Consider the following 18,768-nt stretch of genomic DNA (forward strand, 5'->3'; position numbering starts at 1 on the left):
TCTCTCTCTCTCTCTCTTTTTGGTTTTTTTTTTCTCTGCAGATTCTGCAAAGTAAACTTTTCCCAAAATAAAAAGGGATCATTTCAGAAACCTCCCCTAAAGTTTCTGACAATTTCACTGAGCTCCCCTAAGGTTTAGATAATTGTACTTACCTCCCTTGATTTAATAATTTTAGTAGCAAAACCTTAAAATAATATTGATTTGGGCAATTTTTTTAAATGAATACCTAAAATGTCCTTGTGGAATGAGTTTTAATTTATTTTTTAATACAACTATAAGATTATTTAGTATAATTATAAGAAAAATGTGCCAAATTTTTCATGTCCATATCTACTATTTGATAAACAACTATAATAATAATTATATTACTATGATATGATATTTTTTATGGTATTTTATTATGGATTTAGATTTATAAGATAGAAAAGAAAATGTTGAAATAATTCATTTAGAATTTATAAATTTTTGGAGTAGTGGGATTATCATAATTTAGTAGTGCTTTTGGGCCATTTCTTTTTAATTTATTGTTAATTTTAATACCAAAAAATAGAAAGCAAATATTAGCAAAAACATTGGATTACATATAAAATTAACTCGTCAAAAAAAATTACTAGCTGGACATTTGGTTATAATAGAAACCTAGAGGCAATAGTGGTAGTTTTACAGTTTTATAGGCGAAAAATTTTTAAAAAGGAGTAAGAAGGAAAAAGAATGAAAAAATAATTTTAAAACTCATTCTAAGTATAAGCATACCAAATAAGAGAATTCTATTAAAATGTTTAAGAGTAAAATTGTCATTTTAAACCTTGGGGTAGCTCAATGAAATTGTCAAAAACCTTAGGGGAGGTTTCCAAAATTATCCCAAATAAAAATATTGAGTGTTGCCTTCCAATCTAAAAAGAAAGAAAAATCAAAATTAAAAAGTAAGTGGATTTTTTGGGTGAAAAAAATGTTTGATTGGATTCACCTCTAATCATTACCACGGGTTAGGGTATGTATCCGAGACCATGGGTCATTTATTATTTATCAACATAATTCTCACATCGACAATAAATATATCTGGGATCATATATCACCCATCATTACAACACAGTTCTTACATCAATATTGAAATTCGACCACACAATCTTTTGTAAAAAATTAAGTCCTCGTTATCAAATAAGCCAACTTGTTAACACGAGTTGATAGATACATAGGCTGCACGAAAGCAACATGAGTAAAGTTTATTGACGTTATCACTTTTGTACAAGTTCATAATTATCTGATCTCTGACCAATCGGAGCCTGCCAGTGTGGGGCCTGGATATTTTTTTGTTTTTTTTTTGGTTTTTTCCTTTCAAGTAGAACGAGAATGTATAGCCCTCGTCCCTTGCTACTTTGTTGAATTGTAAATCAACTTCCAACTAGAGTCCCTTAAATTCATTATCTAGCCCAAATACAAATCAAAATTGTTGATTATTCAATCAAGCTCATTCAAAACTGGTTTGTCAACTAATGCTGTTGGACGTGGACTTGAATTAGTAGTAATTAAGATTTCAAAATTGATTTGATATTGATGAAACTTGAAATTTATCACTAAGAAATTTACGTTACTAGAGATTGACTTCCTAAAGGTGTGAGACTGGAAAAATTAACAAATTAAATATAAATCAAAATTTTAAACTTTTTAAAATAAACAAAAATGCCAACTAGCCATTTTGAATAAGTCTTGTTTACATGCCTAGCAACTTAGGACCAAAACATCAAAAATACACTTTCTCCTGTTATGAGGTTCCATTAAAACCATACACAAACAAACCACTTTTTACTTGAATTTTTCTCCTTGTTGAACTTCTAAGTACATAATCGAGCGAAATACATCTTGGTGGATTAAATAAGGGCTAAAAAGTATCGTCGTTTTGTGATGACCGCAAAGAGACGCAGGAAAAGGTCTTTGCTTATTGCGTCTAATGAGATGAACTAAATTGGTTCTTGGATATTTCGTTGAACCTTTTTCTTTTGTAATTCCTTGTGAATGTGGTAAGATATTTACTATAATTGCAACAACCAAAGTACTTCCTTAAATATATTAGTTTAAGAGCACGTGGCATTCCCTGTCTCCAATATTAATACTAGTTATTGTTTCACTGGTCAATGTTGATATACATACACCAAGAAGGTATCCATGGAAGGATCAAATTTAGTTACAAAAATTCTTTTATATCAAAAAGTTTATGTTGAAGAAATTATTTCTAGATACAATTGAAGAACTGAAGACCATTGAAAATATATAATCAATTGCCACGAATTCCATTCTTTACAATTTGACATCTCTACACTTTTGAGCATTTTCCCTGATAAAACCACAAAGTAAAGATTTTTTTTTTTTACAGGAGGATTATCCCACCAAATTAATAAGCCAATCGGAAATTGAACTTGAAGTCAATGCACCAAATCATGAGCAATGGATCATACACATAAATAGGAGTGGCAATTGGATCAGAAGTGAGTTGGCGAGTTGGTTGAAATCCAGGTAATATAGGATATATGCTGACCTAAACACGACCTGTCAACTCACAACAGGTCAGGATACTTGACCTGAATCTGAAATTTCGGTTTCGCAAGTCACTCGAATGACTTGTTATGACCCGAAACATAATTTGAATTTACTAATTTACCACTGCAGTTTCTAGCAGAATCAATTTCACACAAGGCTAATTACATAATCAAGTAATAAAAATTTCGATAAAACAATCCCAAAACAAATCTGAAATAAATTAAAAAACTATAAAGTATTTTATCCCAAACTAGATCTAAAATAAATTAAGACACTATAAAAGTATAAAATAATGTAAGACATTATTTATCCAAACATAATAATTCCAGCTTCACACGAATTAAACAAATTCATTTAGAATTAAATGATTAATACCTTTGGGAAAAAAAGAATAACTTAGTTTAGTTAGATAAAATATTTTTATATTTATTAAATTCTTTTCAATTAATAATTGGGTTATCGGGTCAACCTATGGGTGAATTGAATTCGATCTGTTTTCTTTTTGGGTTCATCGTCTTTCACCCAATTCTAATCCGAACTCGCGAAATCTCGATACAAACTCATTAATTTCACGTTAGGTTGGTGTCGAAAATTGCCACCACTGCACGAAAAGCAGAGTCTTCACAATTTTCATATGTGATACACTATAAATCTTGGGTCTATATAAGCATAGGCTGGCGATACTGCTACCACAGCCAAAGTCTCCGCAACGGATCTTCTGTCCCACACTTTGTGCCACTCTCTGTCCCACTTTTTATTATATTGCTATTTCTCCTGCATAAACATCATATTTTAGTTCTTTTTTATTTCCTTAAGATCCAATAACTATTAATTGAGTGATACAAAAAAAAGTGGATACATTGAGTATGGATACTTGTTATTTTATCTCAATTTGAACTGACTCTCAACTTCAATTTTTACACATGTTGTATATACCTATATTTGTTATTGTATATACTATCAATATATATAAGATTAATTTTTTTTCTTAAGCAAGGGCAAAAGCCCCCCCCTTTTTTTTAGTATAAGCAAAAGGATTCGAATCCAAGATCTCTTGCTTCTACTTCCTCCCTCCGTATCACCCAACCCATTCCTCCTCCTTATATAAGATTAATTAAAAAAATATGATGAATAATCTTTTTCATAATATTATTACTTTTTAGTGTCAATCTATGAAACTTGCTTCTTACATAGTAAAATTTGAATTATGATGAGCAATGTGTGTTGGGTACTTAATTGTCATATTCCATCCCATAGCAAAGAAACTTGTAAATTGCATAATGGCATATCGACTATTAGATTAAGCTAGGAATGGAGTAGCTTTGGAACCACCATGGACACTACAAAAAATGATCAACCATGCGCTTGAATTTATTTAGAGAAAAATGGTGACCATGTAATCTTTTTTTTCCCTCTCTTGTGGAATAACATTTATAACCTATCTTATCTCAGTCTGAGGGGAAGAAAGAATCCAAGTGAGAGGGAAAGAACCCATATAAAGTAGAGAAGTACACTATTAGACATCTTAAAGCAAAGGACTTATAGTCCAAGAGGAATTTTATATTCCTTCTCAATGGCCAACTTCCCAAATCCAGATTGGTTCTATGTAATCAACTCAGTGCAGAGTTCCCTTTCTGTCTTCTAGCTTCAACATTGTGCACTTAAGAACCATTCCTGTTCATCTTGTCTCAAATTTAGAGCTGCCTCCAAAAAAAAAAAGAATAATCATACAAAATTACCCTTGCTTTTTCGAAATTTGATATATAGAACTCTTATGATTATTTTCCAAAGTCTTTAAGGTACTTTACCATGTCATAATTCTCTCTCTCTATTTGTTTTTAAAAAATTACTTACATATTTGTAAATTCCTTTTTGGTTAATTGCCCTTTTCTTTGATGTTAAAATAGGCAATACATAATATTGCTGGAATGAGATTGATGTCAAAGTAATGAAATGTCATCTTCTTTTCTCTTAAAAAGAAGTAAAGAATGTCATATCTTATTAGCTTGAACTTTTTGGGTACATTCTCCAAGAGAATTTTATGAAATATTGAGAGTAAATGTAAATCTCACAAAAAGATCGCCATCCAATTTATCAACTTAAAAGGAGGTCTTTATAATCTCTATATTTGAAAAAAAAAAAAAAGAATAATTTCAAAAATTTTAAGTACTATAGACTTGTTTTTTTTTTTTTTTTTTAAAAGGTACCGTTAAACCCCTATATAAAGGCCTGAGGTCAATTCTCTTCTTCAGCAAAAGAGTTGAGATTTTCATCTAATTTGCAGGCACCATTAATGCCAATTGTCCTTCCAAATCCCCCATACGATATTGGACTTCGGCCTAATCGCAATTAGCCCAACCAGATGAAACTTCCTTCATCGGAAATTACACGTGGCTTCTTTCTGTGCTGCCGACATATATACATTTATTTTTCCCTGGTCCCTGTTGATGGTCTCATGGTACTACTACAGTACTACTCATGTAAGATGGAAAACCAAGGAGAGGAGCCCGAGCCCACCTTTTAATTAGACAATGACCTTTTAATTAGACAATGACCTTAAACACGGAAGAATTTTCAAACCAAGCTTAATTCCACAATGTAGGAGCTATATACACAGGGGCGGAGGGAAGGGGGGGGCCAGGGGGGCAACCGCCCCCCTCCAATTGTTAAAAAAAAAATTTCTAAGTAAAAAATTTTTTATTATATTGTTTTGCCCTCCCAAATATTGATAAAAAATTTCACTTTGCCCCCCCTCCAATTGTTATAAAAAAATTTCTAAGTAAAAAAAAATTTTCTTATATTGTTTTGCCCCCCCAAAATATTGATAAAAAATTTCACTTTGCCCCCTCCTAAGGACCCAAATAATAATGTTTGAAAGTTATTTGGATTTTGTCTAAATAACAGAGACTCGCCCCCCCTAATTGCAATTCCTAGCTCCGCCACTGTATATACATAGAGATAATTAACTTCCACAATGCATATAAAAGTGCCAAGTGATATATTAGCTGCTTAATTAACGAAAAATTCGATACTAAGCGACATCGCAACTAAACAATAGAAACAAATTAAAAGATAATTCATCTCTTTGATTTTAGAATTCTCATATGTTTATATCTATCATTTAGTAATAACTGATGCAATATGTTGTTTGCGTCACTTATGGAACATTTATTTCTGATGTGCCCAAAGAACACGTTGTTGGTTGGGGGTTGATGTGATGTTGATTGCTTACTCCTTAGTATATAAATCTAATTGTTGACTATTCTAGGTACATCAGCTCTTCAAAAAACTGAGTAAATTATTCAAAGGGTTAATTACGAAAACTCCCTCTAAGGTATCAAATTTGCAGTTTGCTGCATGAACTTTATTAGGCTCACAATTGGTCTACAATGGACTTTAGTTACTTGGAAGCTGTAGGGATTTGAGGCAATTGCAATGCTATATTGGAATTTTTTTTCTTGTTTGATCTTCTTACATGATTTTAAATCTTCATTTTTTTATGTTCTTGTTTGCTTTTGCATCTAGATATTAGATCTTTTTTAATAGTAAAAAAATTAAAGTCTAAAATTTATCCAAGAATGGTTTTAGCTAATTCTAAATATACTTTATATTTAATTTGAGTTAATCTTATATACACTAACAGTGTATATACTATGACAGTTTGATGTATGACTCGTATGTAAAATTTGAATTTCAAATTTAAATTTAAATTATGTGTCAAACATTTAATGATAAAAATGTTAATGTACTGTGAGTGTATAAAAAATTAATCTATTTAATTTTGATAAGCAGCATTTTACAAAATATACTTCAAGCGAGAACATACCCATCACAAGCCCAAAACTGTGTTACAATTGCACAATTATGACCATTCGATATTTGTTTGGCATTTTGGACTCCTCATAGCCTCGGGCCGCCACAGAATAATGGTGCAAGATCCAACAAAACTCGTCAATCAGTTGAATGTCAAATATAAATTTGGATATATATTTTTTAAAATAATTATTGGGCCAAGTGACAGGAAGCTCGATACCCTTAAACAAAGTTTTGGATTCGAGACTTGTGAATAGAGAAAACAATAATGTTGGGAGAAGCACCCTCAGAAAAAAAAAATCCAACATTATGATGATGTATGTGAATTATTAGAGATATTTTTACTGTAGCACTTTTTGTGATGTGATGTATGTGAGATAAGAAGGTAATTGGGAAGATAAAAAGGTGTGTTGGAAATTATAATGATGATGTAAGCAAATATATATTGGCAAATAAACAGCAATCCAAACAAACCCAGATTAGTCGGGGCACAATGAGGTCACTAGACACTGAGAGTTAAAAAAAAGTATATGTTTTTAGTCTTGAATGTTTGCTTATAGCTCTTTTAATATGTATATAGTTTTACATTAAAATATATATATATATATATATATATATATATAGTTTTAGAAATATGATGGACAATATTGATGTTCCACTTTTCCTTTTTGGCATTCTTCCCTTTCTGTAGTAAAGTATTATTCCACGTGCATGAAGCAAATGAAATGTCAATAACTATGAATTCAAGTCTTGTGAATAGAGAAAATAGTGTTGAGATAATCATCCTCAGAAAAAGGATATGTTAATACTCGAATTTTAATTAGTCCGAACTCAATGCGGTCACTAGATATTGGGTGGTATAAAAAAAAAAAAAAAAAGAAGTACATGTTTTCAGTCCTGAATCTTTGCTTGCAGCTCTTTCAACAGGTACGTAGGTTTACATTAAAAAAAATATTTATGCAGTTTTTAAAATATGACGTACGATATTGATATTCCACTTTTTCTCATTCTACTTCCGACCCCCACTCCCCTTATTGGCATTCTCCCTTCTTGTAGTAGAGTATTATTAAGGGATAATTGGAGAAACCTCCCCTGACTTTTATAGTAATAGCATTGACCTCCCCTATCAATTTTGAAATAGCACCGACCTCCTCTATCAAAAGTTGGAGGCAATTTAATAGGCAAAAGTGGATCAATTTACTAAAATATCCCTGACATGATTTAATTTTACCAAATGAATGTGATGAGTACTTTCATCAAACCCAACAAAACATTTGTTAATAAAAATTACACTAAATTAACTATTTTTGCATAGTTTAACTAATTAACTAATTAACTAAATAACTAATAATCTAATTAATTAATAACTAATTATCTAATTAACTATTAACTAATTATCTAATTGTTAATAGTTATTAACTAATCAAACTATTTCTGCATAGTTAAACTAATTAAATATTAACTAATTATCTAATTATCTAATTAACTATTAACTAATTAACTAATTCCTATTTATCTAATTAACTAATTAACTAAACCTGTTGTCTGTCCGAAACTAACAAACTATTTGCATGTTAGACTAATTAACTAATTAACTGCTTAACTAATTAACTACCTAATTATCTAATTAATTAATTAACTAATTAACTAATTTTTGTTTATCTAATTAACTAATTATCTAATTAACTAAAATTGTTGTCTATCTGAAACTAACAAATTATTTGCATGTTAAACTAATTAACTGCTTAACTAATTAACTAATTAACTAAAGCTGTTGTCTATCCGAAACTAACAAACTATTTGCATGTTAAACTAATTAACTGCTTAACTAGTTAACTAACTAATTATCTAATTAAATAATTAACTATTTTCTATTTATCTAATTAACTAATTAACTAAAATTGTTGCCTATCCGAAACTAACAAATTATTTGCATGTTAAACTAATTAACTAATTAATTAATTAACTAACTAACTAATTAAAAAACTATTTGCATGTTAAACTATATGTAGTACATATTATCTATTTAAAGTATCGATTCTTTATGAATATTTTACTTTCAAATATTTAATTTATGATAAAAACATCAATATTTATAAGTAAAATTTAAAAAGTGAAATGAAATGTTAAACCTGCATGAAGCAAATGAAATGTCAACAACCGACAGTTTAGTGCGGATACAGTACCCTTCATATCCTAACAAACTAGAAGTAACCGGACTATGCAAGCATAGTCTAGGCCCATCTATAAAACTATGGTTAAAATTCATTACACTATAATTTGCTTTCAAATAAAAAGAAATTATAATTGTCAAAAAATGAGTCTAAAAAAGTTTATATATAATGGAATGTTTCAAAAGTTTGCTCCAACTTGCTTATTGTGATGCAATGGAGACATATACTATATTGTATGGACAAACAACAACAAAGAATTCAAAAATCAAACACATGAGAAATGTAAAACCAGTTTAATATTAACATAAATGATATATACTTCATACAACTCAAGTATCTTGCCATTATAATTACAAATGCATAAAATTTCACCATTATTTCTTTTTCCAACAAGATACCACCATCATGTAAAAATTTCTATCCTACAAATTCACAGTAAAACTTGCAAGAAAGTTGAATGAAAGGCTTTTTCAATGCATAAAAAGGGTACAAAAATTCAATACCAAAGAACTAATAAAGGAAGTGCAAGATTCAATTATGCATTAAAAAGGAACTAAAACATTAGAATTGCAAAAAATAAATTTTGCATTTAGATTTAAGACAAACCGCACAAAAGGAAAATCGATTTGCAGAATCAAAATAATGGAAGGCTTAATCAATATCAAGGAAATCAAGCTAAAATAAATAAATACACCAAGGTAACAGAATAAAGAGGCAAAAAAAAGAAAAATGATAAAGGCTAAATAAAATACAGTTAATAAAAAAAAGTTAAGTCCATATTTGGGAGTGTAAAACGAGGGAAGAATAGGAATAAAAAGAAAATGAAATATACCAAACAGTAGGAGTAGTGGAGGTAAATAGTCTATAGTCTATATTTCTTCTAAACAAAAAGATGATCATGATTTGATTTTTGAACAATGGAATAAAAGAAATATCCATTCCCGTGCAAGAAAAACATACATTCAATTAATTATAGAGGAAAAAGAAAAAAAATGCATTGATTGAGCGGAATGAGGAAAGACAGAGAAAAATTAGGATGAAGGAAAAAAGAAAAAGAAAAAGCAAAACACTAAATTAAAAGGTTGAAGAATTAATCTTTCCTATACTTTGGATGAATGACAACCATGTAAATTTTGAATTTAAAATTTAACTTTTGTACATATATCATGAATCAAACGGTAATAGTGTATATACTGTCAGTATATATAGGATTTACTCAAAGTTAAAATTGATGGAATAGGAAGTGACAATATAAATTAGTTGATTGTTGCGCCACCTCTCCAGGTCAATAATAATTATCTAAAAAAAAGTAAGAAAATAATCTTAATATAATTAATTATAAAGAAAAAATTTGAAAAGGGAGATGAAGGTTAAAAGTAAAGACAAAAAAAGCAAAAAAAGAAGAATTGGAAGGAGAGATATTTATGACTTTTGACTAATAAAAAAAATTATGGAGCAAAAATTTAACTACAGTAAGAAACTGACACTTGTTAAAATAAGAGACTATACATTTGGTAAAAAAAAAAAAAAAAGATTGCTACAGTAACCTCTCTTTCTTTTTATACGCAAGGTAGATACGCGTGTGTCAATGCGTTGGGTGAACACTGAGTTTGGTCCCTCATTAACACCTTTGCTGCATGGATTCTTTTATCATTTCACACATATTTTAGGTTCATGGGTTGCAGAAGTAGACTTGACTTTAGGGTGACACCTACTGCATTATCACATGGCTCAGGTTCCAATTTGGCCTCGTTTTTTGTAATTATACTTTTTTATTAATTTTTTTACGTATATTAAATTATTATAGTAATTTTTTATGAAAAATTCAAACAATTATAATCCAGACAAGACTTTAGCATTGCGGCGGAATTCTGTTTTTTCTTGCTGCTGCATGCTGATTTGTCTTTCTTTTGTCTTTACGCTGGACCAATTTGTTTTACCTACACCAGGTATGGATTAGTACTCGCTCAGCTACTTTCTCTACGCATATTATCAGTTTTCTGCTTGTTAAACAATAAAAAATTCTACTAAATGGTATAGCGGTTTGTACCAATACGTTGGTAAGGAGTACGGATCACGCGTAAGGTACGAATACAATTACTGACGTCAAAGCGATTTGGATCAAGTACATGAGGGGTCAATTTTACCAGGAAACATAAGGCTTTTGTAAGACCCAGATTGAATGGACATAAAGATGATTGAGCGGACTGACAGTGCAGAGCTTTTGTTCTGGGAATAATTTCAGAAATCTCCCTGAGGTTTCTAATAATTTTACTGAGTTTCTCTAAGGTTTAAAAAATTACACTTATCTCCCTTAATTTGATAGTTTTACTAATAAAACTTTAAAATAATATTGACTTGAACAATTTTTTATATAAACACCAAAAAATACTCTTGCGGAATGAGTTTTAATCTATTTTTCTATACAAATATAGGATTATTTAGTATAATTATAAGAAAAATGTATCAAATTTTTCATGTCCATATCTACTATTTAATAAACAACTATAATAATAATTTTATTACTATGATATGATATTTTTAATGGTATTTTATTATAAATTTAGATTTATAAGACTAAAAAGAAAATGTTGAAATAATTTATTTAGAATTTATAAGTTTTTGGAAGAGTGAGATTATCATAATTTAGTAGTGCTTTTGGGCCATTTCCTTTTGATTTATTGTTAATTTTAATACCAAAAAATAGAAAACAAAGATCATAAAAAATATTGGATTATAAATAAAATTAATTTTTCAAAAAAATCACTAATTCGACATTTGGTTATAATAGAAATCTAGAGGCAATAATGATAGTTATACAGTTTTATTGGTAAAAATTTTTTAAAAAAAGGAATAAGAAGGAAAAGGAATGAAAAAATAATTTTAAAACTCATTCTAAATACAAGCATATGAAATAAGAGAATTTCATAAAATATTTGAGAATAAAATTATTATTTTAAATGATAAGAGAGATATATATAATTTTTTAAATTTTATAGAAACTCAGTAAAATTGTAAAAAATCTGAGGAGAGGTTTCGGAAATCATCCGTTTGTTTTGTCATGGTGGGCAGAGTTGGGAAAGTAAAAAGGCAACTTGTTAGTGGTTGACGCAATGACCGAGAACAATTTGACTTGACGTGCGGCAGAATGCCATGTACAATTGTGTCAGCTTTTACCTCAAAAATGGTAGAGACTATTAGAGGAGGGTGGCAACTGTTTCTAAATGTTTATTGTCAAAACTTGGTCAAACAAAAATGTAAGGTCTAGGTTGTATTTTGTATATTATTTTTATATTATATGTCGGACTTATAAAATTTTATTTTATAATTATATATTATTATTGAAAGTAAGTTACATCTTATGAATACAAAATTATATTTTGAGTATTTTACACAAAATTAACTGGAACGATTTTTTTGACAACTGTTCAGTCCCGTGTCTCGGACTACCAAATCATACTGTACACTAATCCTTGAACAATATCCTTATATTTTATAAGAATGAGTTTTAATCAAACTCATCTTTGAATTTCAACTACGTTAAGGGTTATCTTTGCATTTTACAGTAGGTATTGATATGTGGTGAAACTTGGAATACAAATAATGGAAGCATGAAATTTTGTTAACTTGGCAGTATTATCTTGCTTGTGCTTTGAATGTGTGGTTATGCATGTGACATTTAATTAATTAGTACACTATTTATGTGTGAAATTACTTTGCCATTTGATATGGCAATTAACACTCAAAGGTTCTACAACGTCGTGGATTTTATGTCATTTTGAATTGGTAATTAAAATTGCAATATCCTGATCATTATGTGAAGTAAAGATATAACGATTAAGGGAAACTAGAATCTCTCTAATTATCATATAATTACCTCTTAATAACATTATGATAATATGCAATGGTTTTTCTTCCTCTTTTATTTCTTTTTGTTATTGCATAATAGCTGTTGCCTTTGGGTTTTGATAATCGGGCATTTTTTATTCCAGGTATGACTAATTGTTTTCTTTTTTGTGAAAAAATCTCCCTCTTTTGGCATGCTTATTGATTTTGATTTTGAGGAAAGATCCCGCTGCATAATCCGTAGGGATGGCAACGGGGCGGGGTCGGGGCGGGGGACCCCTCCACCACCCCCCGCCCCGTTGCTTATTAATTCCCCCAGACCCCCGCCCCGTCCCCCGCCTCCCACTCTCCCCGCCCCGCCCCGCTTCCCCCGCGGGGTTAATAAAATTTTATTATAGTTAAATTTTAATAAATAATCAAGTACTAATATATCAACACATCATCAAGTTGTTATTCATTGTAATTTTATGATTGAAACTCATAAAAACAATCAAACAAAAGTTATTTGAATACAATCCAACATGATGAAATAAATACAACTAAAATAGTTAAGTTTTTTACTTTTGGTACCAATATAATTACTAATTCATTATTGTGTTTGTGCTTTTTTTTTAGAAAAAAGTGTTATTCTATTAAGTGTAATTAGAAATTTAGTATAAATGTATTAGTAAATTTAGTAAACTAATTAATAAATTCTATTATTAGACATGTCTAATTATTCGTATAATTGATAATATTAATTATATTACATACACTAATATACATTATATAATGCATCTAACTAATAATATCATTATCATAAGTTTATAACTAATTAAATTACGTATTATATATAATTATATATATATATTTATATATATAATTTTTTTTGCGGGTGGCGATGCGGGGGATGGGGCGGGGGTATACTCCCCCACCCCCCGCTCCGTTTCTAAACGGGGGGAAAAAATTCCCCCCGCCCCCGCCCCACCCCCCGCGGGGCGGTTGTCCGCTGGCACCCGGCCCCATTGCCATTCCTAATAATCCGGTGATCCTTGGATTTTGAGCATAGCATAAATAAAGAAAGAATTTTGTTCAACATACCATTATTTCAAGTTCCTAATGGACTCGTCATTATTGTCTCAACCCCCACTACCTCGGAGCTAATCAATAAATTTCAACTAATCAAAATTCTCTCTTTTTGTCTCCCATAACCTACAATCAATTGAATTAATTATTATCCAAATAACAATTGTTTCTAATTATTTACACATTTATCCATTTGCTTCTTGCTCTTCCATTTTTCCCCAACATTTACGAATGTAGGATCTTTCTTCTTCCTAACCTTAAATTGGGCCAGTTATGTATACTACTCTATAAAACTAAGATCAGTTTCTTGTCTTTTCCAATTTTGTTCTAAAGTCATATATTTCATTGTGTTTCTTATAAGGGTGAAAAAGCCAAATTGGAAGAAAAGATATAAAGGTAAAATTAATGCACATTATTATGAAACTTATGTTGGATGATCATTATCACAATCATGGCCAACTTGTTCCAATTCATCTTCTTTATTTCCAATTTAATTGTATCAAAGTTGTGAAGCTTATAAATTAGAAATTTGCTGATTTAACTACTCCCTTCACTTTAGTACAACCTTCCAATGAGGTATTTTCTGTTCCACCAAATTTTCATTTGCTTGCTTTCACAGAACTCTATGTATGATTGTTTTCCACTAGCATAATTTCATTATTCATATGGAATTTTTGAAATATATCGTGAATGTTTGATCATCATTGCAGGGTTAGTAGTGAAAATACTGCATCTGCAAGGGAAATATCATTAACCGCTTTCTACTTGTGGCTTCCAACTCCAATTTATGTGTACAACCAAATAAGTTCTTTTCACATGAGGGTGTTTTTCTATTGTATTTTACCATTACAATTGAGATGTGCTATCAAAGAAGAAACAAATTTTCACATTTTCCTATAGTGTGAATCTTTCAAGAGAGTGTGAATTGCATTCTCTTTAGAGTTAAATTGTGACAATAGGTCACTTATTCCTTTCAAGAATGCTTTATGAAATAGACACCTTGAACTCCCAAAGAAGTTTTACTCATTTTTGTTTGTCCAATGCAACAAATTTGGTGCTGACATTACCGATTGCTTTAGGAGATGCAAAAGTGCAAAAATTATCCTCAATAAATTCTATGAGCTAGCTCTTAACTTCAAGTTATTAGTTTTCAATGGATTTCCATCAATATGAACTCATAAATTTATTTCCTTCTAAAAATCCTATTTTTGGATCATGTTATGTTCTCTGTTCCTATTGATCAGAACAATTATAAATTCTATGCTCCAATCCACATCATGCTTGACGAGACCAAAAATATATTAGGCATCAACTTGCTTGGATTTTGGATTCTATGTGGACAAAAAACTTAGGGACTTCCTCGATCATAGTTAAGATAGATTGTCTAATACTTGCAAATTATTTGCGTGATACTTTTGAGCTTTCCATAATATATTTACAAGGTTGACTCTTTCCTTTCGAGTGTCAGGTTTGTCAAAATTGATGTGGATAAGATAAAACTGGCTAAGAACAAAGCTAAAGGTTAAAACTTTTTTAATCTTATAATGAGTTGTAGTATAAGGATGGGAATTATCTATTTGACATAAAAAAAAAGTTTTTGCTCTCATTTGTTATGTTGATGTTAAATAATAAAAAGTAATATATTATAGCTTCAACTTTGGATGTTTTCTTATTATGTTATTTAGTTAGTCTTTTTTGACATTTCCTTCTAGTTTCTTAATTAACGTATGTAGAAGAAATACTATGTGCATTTAGAAATTAACTTTATTTTTATGTAGAGTATAAAATAATTTGTTTATGGGTAATTCTATTTCAACTGATATGATACTTACTTTAAATACATGTTTTTTTTAACAAGTTATAGCAGCAATACATTCTATTTTCTCAATTTTATTGTATTTTGCTTAAAAATTATGTAAAACATTTTAAATAGAGGCACCTAATACCCGCGCGTTGTTCGGGCTTTCATCTTCTAGCATGAGAACATAGAAATGAGCGCAAACAATCGCATCATGAACTTGAGAAAACCATTCGCCTTCAAGTTTGCCTCCAATCTTTCAAGCATCTCATGAGTCATACCAAGCATGTCTTTTCTCTAGAAAATATTTAAACTGCCTGCTAGAAAATATTTGTTTAAAACTGCTGTGCTGATGTCCCGGCCTAATTAAGTTGTGAACCTTTCCATCATGCACACAATGAAGAGAGGGGTCAACCACTGAGCTTCAGTGGCAATAAAAAGGGACTAAATTCCTATTTGGGTGGTAAGTCGGAGATTTGAATCTCGCTTCTTTTGAAAAAATTAAAAAAAGATGATAGAACACTTCTTTAATCTAGTCAGATCTGCATATCTACTAATTTTTTACATAGTCTCTTTAGACTCCCCTTTTTTATAGAATATGATAGATGAGATTATATAAATATTATTATTGTTTAAAAAAAAAAAGAGAGGGGTCACCTGACTTTCCAAAATAAAAAAACCATTGATTTTTTTTAAAAAATTTTTCTCTCCAAGTAGTTCCACTTGACATCAGCTGTCCTCATCCAAGGGGCCCCAAAATAAAAAGAGCAAGCTAAGCAATCGACAAAACAACAGCAATACAAATGTGGAGACCATAATAGTATCATAGTCTCCTGAAATAGAAGATCAAAAATAAAATGTTTTAGGGTATAGAATTTTTTTTTATGACACCGGAGGTATCTGAGTTTTCACCGACTAATTTTCTTGCAACTTGTGAAAGGGCACCTCCATTTACTGAAAACATGATAATTACGGAACTCGAATATTGATCCATATTTTAAAAAATAACTACATGATCGATCAAGCTGCCCCGCAGGAGCTTTAGGGTACAAAAGTATTCGCCAGGCAGTAACTTGTCGGAGCACATTCTTTGACAAAGCCTAACCAAAAGCAATCACATAGCAACCAAACACCCACAAAATTTGACCAGAATACTTTCGTAAAATATTTCGTTGAATATTTCGTAAAATATATTTGCAGAGTCTACACAAGTTTCACATGTGATGCAGTACAAATCTCGGGTCTATATAAGCGTGTGCTGGCTGCACTTTGCTACCACAACCAAAATCTCACCCTCAAAATTCCTTTCCTTCTCACAAAGTCTACCAACACTTTTTTTCCTTCCTACAACCCTCACTCCCATTATTCTCTTTCCTTCTCACAATGGTTAACTTGATAGCCTCTCACACTGTCAAGCCAGCAAGGCCAATCTCCACGAAAGTAATGTATTTATCTGAGTGTGATCAATGTAAACCCTTGACTCATGCAACCACCGTCCACTTTTACAAGCCAGAAAATCCAGAATTGCTAAAAGATGCCACTAGGGTTTTGAAAGACTCATTAAGCGAAGCCTTGGCAGCTTTTTATCCTCTTGCTGGACGTTTATACCAGAAAGATGGAGGCCGAGTTGAGCTGCGTTGCAATTCCATGGGTGCTTTACTTCTTGAAGCTCAATCAGAACTCAAAATCGAGGATTTTGGAGACTTTTGCCCAACTCCACAAATCCGTGCCCTGATCCCACCTATAGATTACAATAATACTCCCCTTCATGAGGTACCGCTCCTTCTAGTGCAAATCACAAAGTTTGCCTGTGGTGGTGTTTCTTTAGGCTCGGCCGTGTCACACGTCATTGTGGACGGTCAAAGCGCGTGTCATTTTGTTGCCGAATGGGCAAAGATTGCACGCGGTGAAAAATCTGATGATCAACCATACCTAGATCGTACAATTCTTCAACAATATGAAGAGTGCCCATCGTCAATAGCTCCAAAATTACAATACCCAGACTTTTACCCACTGCCCGTCCTGATAGGCCAGTCTAGCAGCTTAGAAGAGCGTAAAAAGGCTACTACCTGTGCCATGTTTCAGTTAAGTAAAGAACAAATTGAGCAGCTCAAGAACAACGTCAACAACCACCACGATTTGGTTCACAAAACTAGCAATCACCCCCCATTTAGCCGGTTTGTAGCTGTATCTGCGCATATATGGAAGTGCTTATCCAAGGCCCGTATGCACAGCCCCGACCAAGAAACGGTTCTATATGTGACTGTGGATTTTCGCAGTCGGCTTAAACCACCCTTGCCCGGAAGGTATTTTGGAAATGCTGTCTTACCTGTACCAGCAAGAGCCATTGCAGGTGATCTCCAATCGAGGCCACCAAGCTATGCTTCAAGCAAAATTAAGGAAGCAATAGACAAGGTTACAGATGAGTATGTAAGGTCATATCTTGTTTGTATGAAGGACATGCCCGAGGTATCTAGCAGTCGACATTTTCACACTGTTGGTTGTGCACAGGGGTTGTTCTTTGGAAATCCCAATTTGCTTATTACTAGTTGGGTTGGGCTGGACGTGTACAAAGTCAATTTTGGGTGGGGAGAAGCAATTTCCATGACCCCTGGGTCATTAGGTTATGATGGAAGACTCTTCCTTATTCCTGGTCCTAATGGGGATGGATCGTTGATTATCCCACTGCGCCTGCAAGTAGAACATATTAATGCTTTTAAGAAATATTTCTACGAAGATATATAATGCTGCAGACTTACAAGGTTGGTTCTAATGCTGTTTGTGTAGTTCATGGGGCTCACTGAAAAGCTTAGTCATATGTGAGTAAACATTATTAATTGCCACTAACATTTGAATTTATTTGTCGGACAGGGAACCAACGAATTGGCAGCTGCTGGAGAACAGTTTGAAGAGCTATTATTGCAGGCAAACGCGACGTGGATCTTTTCAGATATGGAAGATGGAGTAGACGGAATAAAATATTTGTCTCTTAAGGTAGTAGCAAATAAGGAGACTTTTACTCCCTGTGATAGCTAGTATGACCTTTACGATGTCCCTGGTCCGTGTTACACGTGACGGTTTCCTGTGCTGCTGACATATATACATTTAGTTTTCCATGGCACGTGTTCATGGTATCATGATATGGCACTACTTTATGTAAGATGGAAAAATGCATTTTCTTATGTATGATGGGTCCACTACTTATGTAATACAAAATCCTTGAGCATTTTAAAACCTGGAAGAATTGTCAAACCAAGTGTAATGCCACAATCATGTATGCTAACACCAGGCAGGGCTGGCCATATTTCAACCTTTATATGGCATAGTAATTATTTGGAAATTGAAGTATGTATAAACTTTCAAGTTGGCTGAAGCAATCAGCCTGACAATTTAGAAGCTATATGCATAGAGATAATTAACTTCTACAATGCATATAAAAGTGCCAAGTGATATATTAGCTGCTTAATTAACAAAAATTTCAACACTAAGTGACATTGCGACTAAATGACAGAAACAAATTAAAAAATAATTCATCTT

The 18,768-nt window shown here is 31.6% G+C and overlaps 1 protein-coding gene across 1 annotated transcript; it reads left to right on the plus strand.

Annotated features, from left to right (window-relative positions):
* The first annotated feature begins 16,576 nt into the window (after positions 1 to 16,576).
* On the plus strand, positions 16,577 to 18,408 carry LOC113749473 (spermidine hydroxycinnamoyl transferase-like). The gene is made up of 2 exons (XM_027293227.1): positions 16,577 to 17,993; positions 18,103 to 18,408. The coding sequence occupies exon 1, from the start codon at positions 16,615 to 16,617 to the stop codon at positions 17,974 to 17,976; it is 1,362 nt and encodes a 453-aa protein (XP_027149028.1). The 5' UTR covers positions 16,577 to 16,614; the 3' UTR covers positions 17,977 to 17,993; positions 18,103 to 18,408.
* The last annotated feature ends 360 nt before the right edge of the window (positions 18,409 to 18,768 follow it).

This window comes from Coffea eugenioides, chromosome 1, assembly GCF_003713205.1.
Source record: "Coffea eugenioides isolate CCC68of chromosome 1, Ceug_1.0, whole genome shotgun sequence".
NCBI lineage: Eukaryota > Viridiplantae > Streptophyta > Magnoliopsida > Gentianales > Rubiaceae > Coffea > Coffea eugenioides.